Below are 12,759 nucleotides of genomic sequence, written 5' to 3'. Positions count from 1 at the left end.
CTTTGTGCTACTGGTTAATTGTTTATCGATATTGCGGGTGATTTTGAAAATGATCTTTTTTAAAATACTCAAATTTTCGAAAACCGTATTTTTAAAAATAAGCAAATTTCTTATCAATTTTTTTTATCGACTAAAACATTGTTTAAATCGTCCGAAAATGCCTGAAAAATTTTCAAAACTTGTGTTTTTTACTTAAAATATGTCTGGACCATTCAAACAATGTTTTAGTCGAACAAATAACAAAAAAAAAAAAAAAAAAATTGAAAGCGTTAAGAAAAATGGGGAAAAATCAGCGCATCATGGGATTCGTCTCAAAAATGTTTGGAATAGGAAATACAGTTTCTGAAAATTTTTTAGAGTTAAAATAAAGTCCTTTTCAAAATTATTTTAAATATGTATTTATAAATATTTGAGCAGCCGAATAAAAAATCTGAAAATTTTTTTTTTTCAACAAAATCAGAAACCGCGAGGGTCGGACGTTGGTCGGGTTCGCATGGAGTTCCTCACACGTTTCTACAAACTTGAAGAAATTTTCACGACACGTTGGTTTTCTGTTCCAGGAGTGGATTACATGCACCTGGACTTGAAGTACAATTATGTAAGTCATACGAAAATTATACACAGATATTCGCAGTATTTGCAAGGGTTGAAAGTGGGAAATGTTTTTGCTAATTTTTGAAATTACAACGCGGTTGGATATTCGGTATCACATACATTTATCAAATTATCATATTTACCAGGTGCAACGATGTCTTTTAAAATACTGCAATTAAGAACGAAAGTACGACAGATATTGGTGGTTAATTTTAAAATCGTTGATAAAATCTTGTAGATTCGTTCGTTCGTTGTGACTAATTTGAAAAAAAAAAAAAATAATGTACGTGCTCCAAATTTGGAAGATAAATTTTGACAAAACGTTAGAATCTTTAACACAGACCGCGTCTATCTTTTCGGATGAATCTGACACCACAACTGAATAAAATTTTGTCAAATCAGTGGTTGATTTGCATGATGTGTTGTAATACAGTCATCAATATTTAACCCCTCCATCAGTTCAATCAACCGTTTTGCAAATTTGACTCGCGAGACGTGGGATGTCGGCTATGTAGGCACCTACTCGAGTTAAGATAACGTAGCATAATGCAGAGTGACGCGCACGTCCGCCTTAACAAACGAGCCAGAAAGCGTCGCGACGCGAAACGTGGAACGTCAACTAGACGTCCCGCAGGACGCAGCCTTTCATCCCTGCCATATATCTACGGGGCATTCCACGCTAACTGAGCAAACAAGTTGACCGTGACACTTTTTAATTTCACCAATGATTTTCTCAACGTTTTTACGATCCCTGAAAGAGCTGTGTAATAAAAAAATTTTCAAATTTACTCAATCACTCGTCTTTACAAAGGGTCTTTACCCTATCATTTTTTTAAACCCATTTGTAAAAACACCGAAATTGATTTTTACGAGAAAGGAAAAAAGATTTAATTCAAAAAAGAAAATGTTTCGATTCGGAAACGAGATGTTTTTTTTTTTTTCTCGCTTCGTAACAATCAATTTCGGTGTTTTTCGGATGGTTTTAAAATAATCGTAGGGTACAAAACGAGCGATTGAAAAAAATTTGTACATTTCTTTCGAAACATTTTCAAGGGTCGTTCAAGGAAAGTTGACAATTATGATGGTCAATCGTTTACTGAGTCGGTGTGGAATGCCCCATATGCGTATATTTATTACAAACGCAACCATTCGTCAATTCTGGTCCATGAAGTCGGGATGGATTAACGATGCTGACGTTTACGTGTCGTCGTTAAGTGGCCGCGTCTCCTTCTCGACGAACCGGGGTTTTTTTTTTTTTTTTTTATCTCTTTTCCTTCAATTTATCAGCCTGAGTTTAACCGCGATAAAAGCCGAATAAAAAGAATCCGTCAACTTTTTTTCCACTCCCTAACGCTGACCTCAGTTCAAGCGCATCATAATCCTGGAATCGGTGAATTTTCATCACGTTGTAAAAAGATCCGAGCCTCGGAGAGATAATTTTGTTTCATTTCATTTTACTGGGATTAAAAAACTTTCAAGGGTTTCTTATCGATCTACAGCCAAGCAATTTCACCTCACAAATGCGTAGAGACAAAAGGCTGTTTTTTTCTATTTTTTCACGATAAAAATTGCGATATTTTTTAATGTTTTTATCGTTGGACGTAATCGAAAGTCGTTTAGGGGTTGATTTTAGATCGAAATTTCCACCAATCGATACCCCTCCTCGATTCCTTGCGAAATTATAACGCAATTCTCTGCAGCTTTCAAGCTCGCTGCTTTCGCTAGGTATTGATTTAAATATAGGGTAGGTATGACGGGTTTTTCCCTTTTTTTTTTTTTTTAACTCTCTTTTATTTCTTCTCTCAATCCTTTTACTTTCAGAACGCAAAGGCGTCGTACGACTTCAGCAGCAACGATCCGTATCCGTATCCCAGATACACCGACGACTGGTTTAACAGGTGAGATAATTAAAACGAGAGGGAAACGGGGCTGATTGAAAAAATGGTCAGCTCCAAGTTTCATGGTTCTGCAAAAAAGTTGACGGGGTGAAAATAGCTCGTGACCTTGTCCGAGCATTTAATCGATATATATGTATATATATGTATATATATATATATGTGTTGGATTAATCTCTGACGACTAAACGATAATTAACCTTGCGGCTAACGAGGGAGTAAATTAGTAAGCTCGAAGCTCTGCGGCGTTATATAATTGGCCGATGATGGCTTTTTGCAAAGTGTTTACCCCTGCAGGCGCAGTTTTAGAATCCTAAGGTAACATTTATCAAACTCAATACGGTGTCGGGTTGAAATTTTGAGTTGAAAGGTTCCGAAAGTGCCAGATTCCGAATTTTTTCTCGGTGAAAGTTGTAGCAAAGAAATTCAATTTTGACGAAACATCAAAGTTTTGATTCGTCCGAAGCCCGACGCTCAAAGTTACGAAAGGGCAAAACATCAAAGGGCGTAGTTACGACGAGTCAAAGTTCCGAAAGTACGGGAATGAGAAAATGTAAAAATCTGAAACGTCGAAATTCAAAATGATCGAAGATTTTCACTTCTGTGGATTTCTGGTTCGGTGAAATTTCACCACTTTGATCTCTCTTCGTTTTGGATTTTCGATATTTTTACGTTCGCAATCCTGGTCACTCTGATTCTCGGTTTTTCTGATTTTTTCACACCCACTCGTTAATTGAACCAGGCTTATATGAGTATATTTTAAATTTCGGAATTTTGCTTTATCGCAACTTTACTTTCGGAACTTTGTTCCGTCGCGAGATGAATTTTCGTAATCTTGCATTTCGGAAACTCTGAGCCGTCGGATTTCCGGCAATTCGAAACTTTCTTGTTTCTTCAAAGTTTCATTTCTTTCCTTCAAGTTTCGCATTCTGAACTTTTCAAATTCGAAACTTCAACCCGGCCCCAACGCGTTACACAGCTGATTAGTCCCCAGTTATCGTCTCGTAAAAAAGACAAAAACGTAAGAGAGAAAAACATCTCACGGTGAAAGTCATTACCGTATAATTTTTTTTCCCCAATTTTCATCTTCGTTCCAACTTTTTCTTATTGTCATCAAGAACTTCGCGCAGCTTTATAGCCGCGTCCTTGTGCTTTTATGTTATTATTACACCCTTGTCGCGACCACCGCTGGGCGTCACAATGCCAGAATTAACGCTGAGAGAAATATATATATATATATACGGTTATAGTGCCCACGATATAAGAAACGTGGAAAAATCCTTGTGCTTATTCTTCTCCCTTTTATATTTCCTTTTCCCCTCTCCCTCTCGGGACTTTTTTCTCGTTATCTCGTTATACTTGGGACGTAATTTCACCCTTGGGACGAAACAAGGCGAGACAAATTTTAAAAATGTAGATTACATCCACCCAGAGCATATATATATATATATATGTGTGTGTGTAGGTGCTTATTTATAATGCATAGATATACGTATATATATATATATGTCCACATGTGGATACGTGTACCTATACATGAATTATTCAACAACACGTCGAGTATATTATACGTTAACGCGTTTTGTCGAAAAATTTCCATAGTAAAAAGAATTTCCGGTTATTAATTATACATAAAGGGAAAAAGCGTCAGCAGCAACGCGAAAAAAGATATTTTATATACCGACAGTTGTGAAGGTTGCAAAAATAATTTCATTCGGTCGCAGTTACCGCGTTTTTACAACACGAAATTAAGCAAAATAACATATGTATAGATGCTCAAAACTTACAAATTAAATTAGGTGTTCACAAAAATTGTACAAATCCGAGATTAACAAGTATTTAAACAATTTTTGTCCGTAAAGAAATTACGATGATGGCATCATCGAGATATTTAACAGCAGCGTCTAATTGGTAGAAAACAAAAAAATCATAATAATAATGATTGTAAAAATAAAAGAAATGAAAAGAAAAAAAAAAGAGCACAGCCGTTAACTTTGATTTTTGTCCAAATTCAGACAAGATCGTTTACAGTTGTTGTTTAAAAATCTGACCGGCTTGGTTTCTGAAATTTCCTCACATCGTACAGGAATTCAATATCTTGAATCCTCGCCTTTTTTACATTCTTTCACCTCTTCCGTTCGACCCAAAAAGCCACGGGACTCGATGCGCCGGGGAAGTTGCGGCGGCTCGGGACAACGGGGTATGCGGTGTTGGGGTGGCATACGATTCGAAAATAGCCGGTATCCGGATGCTGGATCAGCCTTACATGACCGATCTCATAGAGGCGAACAGCATGGGCCACGAGCCGAACCTGATCGACATTTACAGCGCATCCTGGGGGCCGACGGACGACGGAAAAACCGTCGACGGACCCAGAAACGCGACGATGCGGGCGATCGTTAGGGGGGTTAACGAGGTGAGTGGAATTTTCATCGAACTTTATACAACCGTGGATTTCGGATCAATCGGCCGAGGGAATTGTAGGAATAAATATAATACAACGAGTGCCGAACGCTTGATATTGTACTTCGCGATTGTAACAGAGTTTGTATATCGACTGAGAAAGATGGATTATTATTTGTTTTCTCTTTTTTTTAAACCATATAACTTTTCTTTGAATCGACTTCGAAATAAGAGCTACCTATCAATCGCAATAAATCCATCGGTAAGATACTTTGAACACGCTGTTTTCACGATTCTCACCTCGAAGTAGGAACCTCGAAATATGGATGGATAGATGGATAGACAAATGGTTAGAAAAATAGTTAGACACAAGTGTAGACAAAACGGACAGAAGGAACAAGCGAGATGATAATTTCTAACAAAACGGAGGCTTCTCGGAATTAAAAGAAAAATAAACAACGTAAAATCAATTTCAAAAATTCGCCCTAATTTGTTTGTAAATTGGAAAATATTTATCGGCGAGAAAAAAGCTTCGATCAACAAGTGAAAAATATACTCACAAAGTTTGTGTAAAAATTTCAGACCGATCGGTTGAGCCGTTTCCGAGAAATCTTGTTCGTCGACATTGAAAACATAGTTTTGAAAAAGAAAAAAACAAAAAAAAAACCCCGCGTTAAAAACTTCAAAAGTACTTTCAAACACTCCGGGTTGTCTTGGAAATGCGCGCGTAACTTGTGAGAATATTTGTCGCACGGGCGTGAAATTTTTTTCTACATTTACTCGAATATATGTAAATTTGAAAAACTAAAAATGAAAAAAAAAAAAAAAAAATCCATCTTCGAAAAATCCCGACTGTGTTTATAACCGCTCAACGATCGCAACTTAAAATTCCTCGCAACGACTCGAGATTCGGGTAAAAAGGAAAACGCATTGTTGACCAGGGTCGTAACGGATTGGGGAACATTTACGTCTGGGCGTCGGGGGACGGCGGCGAGGAGGACGATTGCAACTGCGATGGATACGCGGCGAGCATGTGGACCGTAAGCATCAACAGCGCCATCAACGACGGTCAAAACGCCCATTACGACGAAAGCTGTTCGAGCACTCTGGCCTCCACTTTCAGCAACGGCGCCAAGGATCCGAACACCGGTGTGGTGAGTGCCACGTACAGAGGGTTCGAAAAAATAACCAAAATATCCCGAAAGCTCCGACTCGAATTTACAAATTTATTTCAACCCCTGAATTCAATGTCGCGTTTAAAAAAAAAAAAAAAAAAGAACTCGCAAGAATTTAGGCGTTTCATGTTCCGGGGGATCAAAAAAACTAAAAAAAAGAAAAAAAAAAGCTGTATATTTCAATGTTCACACTTTCTCACATTGTACCGTATATATATATATATGCCTATATAAGCGACGATTGCGTCTCGAAAAAATGTTTAAAAAATTGACGTTATTTTAATTTCGTTCGAAAAAAAAAAAAAAAAAAAAAAAATCATCAGGCGACGACTGACTTGTACGGAAAATGCACAACCACTCACAGCGGTACTTCAGCGGCCGCACCTGAGGCAGCCGGAGTTTTCGCCCTGGCACTCGAGGCTAAGTAAGTTATCATTGTTGTTGTTCTTGTTGTTGTTATTATTCCTATTCTTATTATTATTATTATTATTATTGTTATTATTATTCGCGTGTAACCGAATAGACGTAAAAATACGTAGACGTTATAGGGGAGAGATAAAACGCGTGGGAGGGTGCAATATTTCATATATATATATATATATATATATTACCGGAGCATTGTTAATTTAGCACAGCTGCAGCGTCGGATCGGCGGGTGTTAATTTACCCCGTGACATTTGATCGTATCTTAGGAGATATAACTTGGTATTATATTAAAATAATTATCGTGTAAATATATTCCTACGGAGGTTGGATCTTTTGTTTATAAGATAATACCGTATTTCTCATGTCTCGTCTTTGCACAGTGTTAATATCGCGGATACTTGCTATGTATACAAGTTCTCCGTGTTATAGGAGGTCGGGGTGAAACTTTCCCACGGGGGTTGATTATCACCGGGATAATTGAACTCGCCCCGGTTTTACCTGCGCGTAGCTCGAGTCGAGATCTAATCAAGACTGTTTCAACTTGTTTTTTTTTTTTTCTTTTTTCTTTTTTAGAATCTTTGTACCACCTTTTGTAATGTTTCAAGCAATGAAAATAAAAGAAATACAAAACTGGGACTTTGAAAAATTTTACTTTCGAGACACGATGATGAGAGAGAAGAAAAATGAAAACCCTACAATTTTTTTTATCCTAATTTAATTATCGCGGATGCTTTTTCGTTATTATTATTATTATTATTATTATTATTATTATTATTATTGTTGTTGTTGTTGTTGTTGTTGTTGTTGTTGTTGTTGTTGTTATTGACATCAATTTCGATTTCGTACAAATTTCAATCGATTTGAATCGCAAAATTTTGAAACTTTCTTGCTTTGTTTTCTTTTTTTTTTTTTTTTTTTTTTACTTTTTTGTTAAATCCACTTTCATTTCGGTTCGAATAAAAAATTGTTCATCCGAGTGTGCGGTGTTATAAAGAAAATGTTCCTGATCGTAAACAATGGGAAATCGTTTCAGTCCGCAACTGACTTGGCGGGATATCCAGCATCTGACGGTGCTGACCTCAAAGCGGAATTCTCTCTTCGACGCTAAGGGAAGATTTCACTGGACGATGAACGGCGTAGGTTTGGAATTCAATCACTTATTTGGCTACGGTGTTCTCGACGCTGGATCGATGGTGGCGCTTGCCAAAAGGTGGAAGACGGTACCGCCTCGTTATCACTGCGAGGCGGGATCCGTTTTGAATATGCAGTAAGTCTCGTATTGAAGGTGAAAAAAAAATAAAAAAAAAAACAAAAAAAAAAAAAAAACGTTTCCGGCAACAATGTCGTATTTTTTGGAATAACAAATACTTCCAACGAGAAACAAAGAGAGAAGAATAAGCTTGCGAAAAAAAAAGACTGAAAATGATTGGAAGATGTTTTTTTTCATCGCTCGAAAATCAATTCATATGCCTCTACGATTTTATCACGAACAAATTTTTCTTTCCTTTTCTTTTTTCTTCAATTGATATACCGATCAAGAATTCCGGTTTGTTACTTTTCCTTGCGATCGATGAATCAGGAATACTGTTTTCTTTTTTTTTTTTTACCGTTATTTTTAGATCAATCGATTATTTTTTCCTACCAATCGGTTTTTCCGTGTGCGAATCTATCATCGTTGTTTCGATCGATTTATCATTTGTCCCTGTCAATTCGTAATAAATAATCTATCAATCGATTGATCGGAAAATTTATCGAATAATTGAAACTTGCGTCGATTATTACATTATATAACATAATTATAAATCGGTTATTCTTTTTCTTTGATTAACAAAAAAAGAATAAATAAATAAAATGAAAAAAAATTTACATCGCGCAGAGAAGTGCCGAGCGATCGATCGATCCTGTTGAAGATCAAGACTGACGCATGCGCGGGAACGGATTACGCTGTGAATTACCTGGAGCACGTACAGGCGGTGATAACTGTGAACGCGACTCGTCGAGGTGACGTCGAACTGTTTTTGACGTCGCCGATGGGAACAAGGTAAAGCGGATCAAAAGCTCAGCCGATCAATTAGCCAGGCAATAATCCCATCCCGTCCCCCCCCCCCCCCTCTCCCAGTTTCGCCCAATTTCATCCCCCCAACGGGAGGGGTGAGAAAGAAGATGAAGAAAAACGATCGACGCAAACAGAAATTCGATGACAAAAATTCCCCGGATCCCTCGCTTCTCGACAATTTCACACCGATAATTGGATTCACCTCGGACAGGGAATGGATTTGTTGAATTTTCACCAAACTATAGAACTTGTGAAAGAAACCGTTCGTTCGATTCGAAGACGCGTAATTCGTTAGATCCAAAAACAAAAACCCGAAAAAAAAAGGTTAACAAGATCAATAACAATCACGTTATCAACTTAAACAATACATTATTCATTTTGTCAATTCAAAAATTGTCTTTTCGTGCTTTGATCCTAGAACGGTAACGTTATTTATTTTAATTTTTTTTTTCACCTATTCCGGTAACGGTTTTCTTGTTTTTTTCTTGTTGTTTTTTTTTTTTTTTTTTTTTTTTTTTAAATCAAAAATCATCCGGGCGGAAAAACTTTTTTTCTACTCCCGGATAATGGAAATTGTAATGAACGATCGGTGTCCCTTCCAGACGAAAACACAAGCCGTCCTCAACTATCGCGGCGGGATATTCAAATTCGCTTGGGATTCGGACTTATTTTTTCGCTCCCCCCCCCCCCCCCCCCCCAACAATCGTTCTAGGTTAAATTCAGATTCCTAGCTTTTTCTCTCGAAACTCGAATATTCGGATCATGATTCACGCAGTTGGGTAGCAACAGCGGTAGCCAGACTAGACGATGAATGAACGAACGAACGAACGAATGAATAATTAATCAGGCGACTTAGCGACGAGGAAGCCTTCAAAGGATAATCTCACGACGTCAAAGGATTCGCAAAAAACCTTACCCTCCCCCCCCCCCCCCCTCTCTCTCTCTCTCTCTCTGTCTCTGTCTCCACGGCGACAGAGGCGCGACTTTGTCGCCTGATCCACCCGACCTTCGCCCCCAGCTGCTTCTCTGATCCCTTTCATGCCCTCGATCAATGAAACCTCCCTTCCTACCCCCGCCCCTTCCCTTCGCCCTCTATTTCTGTCCATCCTCGGCTCCGCCGTCTGGCCAATACATCCCGTTTCTAATTTATTATACCATCAATTATACTCCCCCCGCATGTTCGCAGTTAATTTCATTTGTACCGAGATGTAACGATCATTTCTTACTTTGCGAAACACCCGCACCTTGAAACAGAATTTCTTTTTTTTTTTTTTTTTTTTTTTATTCAACACCGCGACGACACATTGGTAAAAAGATTTGACGATTATTCGTTTCCTTCTCCTCCGCTCTGTATATAGTAAATGAATAAATTTTTAATCGCGAAATTCTGCCAGTGATGAATAAATTGGAATAAATAATCTTATTTCGTTTAATCGCTTTGACCGAGGTAAAAGGTAATTTGATTAAACAAATTTCCAACGATGATGGACAAAAAAAAAAAAAAAAAAAAAGGCAAACGGATCTGATAAACACCGAAACAACACGGGGACGAGTCGATTCTTGTGATTTGCACGATTTGCGGGTAGAGGAAACGCACAATTTCAACACTTTCCAAGAGGATATATTTCTTCGCAATTTCTTTCTTTTTTTTTTTTTTTCTTACGTACACCTTAACGCAGCAAGAGTGATCGAATGATCGAATGAATTATAGATCGATGATTTTGAGCCGGAGAGTAAACGACGACGATCATCGAGACGGTTTCACCAAGTGGCCGTTCATGACAACTCATACCTGGGGCGAATATCCCCAGGGTACGTGGCTCTTGGAGGTGAGTCGAAATCGTTTCATCTTTGATACTTAAATTTTCTTAATTACCCCTAGGCCAAAGTAGCGAGAAAAATTAAAGAAACGCTGTTTTTTCTTTATGGCACTTCGTGGGGAAAAAAAAAAAAAAAACACCGACAGCCATTTTTAATTCTCATACTATTCAATCGACGAGCTCGAGGCTTCCTTCGTTGAAATTCGTCGCATTGTTTTTAAACAAAATTCAAGCCCGTCAAATCAATATTTCACCAATTTTGAATAATCGAATAGTCTGATCCTTAAAAATTCTCAGTTTTTTTTTTTTTTTTTGTTCGCGAATCAAGTTTTTTTCATTTCTAAAAAAAAAGAAATTCCTCGCAATTAATTACACGCATTATTTGCAACATGTTTTGTATACACTTGAGAAAAATTTCAGAGAGAATTTTACATTCCGAGACAGTCCTGAGTTTTCTCATACAAAAATTTCCACCCAGCGCTTCAAATTTCCAGAAACTTTGTCGAACTTTTATTGTCGTTACGCGCAAACGTGCCGATTTCTCCCCCTTTGTAGGTACAACTTTCACTTATCTCGGACTGACGAAGCTTTTCAAGTATACTCGTCCCAGTAAACTAACTAACTTCTGTCCCGTTTATACGATTGTGCAAATATCTCGTGTAAACAATATGGCTCTCGCGATTTAGCCGTACGGCTATAGCTGTTTGTATTACCAGTGTTTACATACAATTTCACCGCGCAAGGTTGTACAAACTTGTGCGAAAAGCGTAGGACACGATATTACATCCCTATGTTCTTATTATTATTATTATTATTATCATTATTATCATCATTATAATTATTATCATTATCGTTATGATTATTATACGGAGTTGACTAAACTTTCTGCGAAACTTGTTACGTAATGTAAACAGATATGTATTTACGTACGTGTGTCTTGCGATATTGTTAGTATATTTTTGATGAGCGAGGCGGAATATCGCGAAAGGAGAAATTTCTCTCTGGTTACGAAGTCGGAAACTTTCTGGTTTCAATATCGTACAAATTGAACTTTGTTATTTTCATCATTTACTTCTGTGAATTCGAGCACATACGTATATGATAGATTGAGTTTGAAAACTTGGGGAAGAAATCGATGCTGTGGTTGCGTTTATTTTCCGAATAAAAGGGGCGGGGTTGAAGTTCCGAAAGCGCCTGATTCCGAATTATTTTGGGGAGAAACTTGAAGTAGAGAAATCAAACTTTGAAGAAACGACAAAGTTTCGAACGATCGGAAAGCCGATGGATGGATCCAAGTTCCGGAAGGCAAGATTCCGAAAATTCAAGTTACGGTAGAGCGGAATTCGGAAAAATAAAGTTTCGATAGAGTGAAATTTCGAAAATTAGAATGTACTCGAACAGCGTAGTTTAATCGACGAGTGGGCGTAAAAAAATGAGAAAAACCGAAAATCAGAATGACCAGGATTCCGAAAGAAAAAATATCGATAGTCCGAAGCGAAGAAAGATCAAAGTGGTGAAATTTCACCAAGCCGGAAATGCATAAAACTGAAAATCTTGGATTATTCGGAATTTCGATGTTTCACATTTTTTAATTTTCTTACTTTCGCACTTTCGAAACTTTCGACATGTCGGAGTTACGCCTCTTCGGAATTTTGTCCTTCCGGAAGTTTGATCGTCGATTTTCGGATCATTCGAAACTTTCATGCTTCTCCAAACTTTCACTTCTTTGCTTCAATTTTCGCCACAAAAAAATTCCAAATTTTGCACTCTCGAAACTCTACAAATTCGGAATTTCATCACTGCCCGAAATAATTTACCCATACTTTCATTTTGTCTCGATATTTTTCTCTTATGTTTGAAACTTTGAAAATTGTGGGACGAATATCGGTTGTCTGATATTCGAATATCGCTCAAGGCTGGTAGAAACGTATAAAATGAAAAAAAAAAAAAATGAACAAAAGTTGAAAGAAATTTTGAAAAAATGGCGCTTGCAGGTGAGTTTCAGCTCAAAGGTACCGCAGCACGGTTGGATAAAAGAGTGGACGTTGATGCTTCACGGAACCCGAGAACCGCCGTACACGGGACTTCCGGCAGCCGATCCTCACTCGAAATTGGCGATCGTTAAGAAGGCACACGAGGAGAGATCGACCGGCATATAACGATCAGGCGAATTGGTTGAGAAACGACAAAAGACGAAGCGGCATTACAAGAGAGACCGAAAACATTTTCCCCAACCCCAATACAGCGGGGTTCACGGAACGTCGTTAAAATATCCATAACAATAATATAAAGTTCCCCAAAAACAAATCAAAACAGAAAAAAAAACAAAAAACAAAAAAAGAACATAAGGAAAAAAAAATGCTTGACGAAAAAGTAAGAGATATATATAT

General features: G+C 37.6%; 2 protein-coding genes across 2 annotated transcripts in view; one reads left to right on the top strand and one right to left on the bottom strand.

Moving 5' to 3' along the window:
* Nucleotides 1–12,639, top strand: part of LOC124303838 (neuroendocrine convertase 2) — a 24,346-nt gene extending 11,707 nt beyond the window's left edge. Inside the window, exons 4-12 of the mRNA XM_046761566.1 lie at nt 561–598; nt 2,416–2,492; nt 4,641–4,905; nt 5,834–6,046; nt 6,391–6,491; nt 7,527–7,760; nt 8,370–8,534; nt 10,261–10,378; nt 12,364–12,639. Of these exons, the coding sequence (XP_046617522.1) occupies nt 561–598; nt 2,416–2,492; nt 4,641–4,905; nt 5,834–6,046; nt 6,391–6,491; nt 7,527–7,760; nt 8,370–8,534; nt 10,261–10,378; nt 12,364–12,528 (1,376 nt within the window). The 3' untranslated portion in view covers nt 12,529–12,639. The remainder of the gene's footprint in view (nt 1–560; nt 599–2,415; nt 2,493–4,640; nt 4,906–5,833; nt 6,047–6,390; nt 6,492–7,526; nt 7,761–8,369; nt 8,535–10,260; nt 10,379–12,363) is intronic.
* Nucleotides 1–12,759, bottom strand: part of LOC124303840 (CDAN1-interacting nuclease 1) — a 47,446-nt gene that overhangs the window by 29,106 nt on the left and 5,581 nt on the right. The window lies entirely within an intron of this gene.

Source organism: Neodiprion virginianus, chromosome 4 (assembly GCF_021901495.1).
Source record: "Neodiprion virginianus isolate iyNeoVirg1 chromosome 4, iyNeoVirg1.1, whole genome shotgun sequence".
Taxonomy (NCBI): Eukaryota; Metazoa; Arthropoda; class Insecta; order Hymenoptera; family Diprionidae; genus Neodiprion; species Neodiprion virginianus.
Note: the sequence above shows the minus strand (reverse complement) of the source record. Positions and strands in the feature narration are given on the sequence as shown.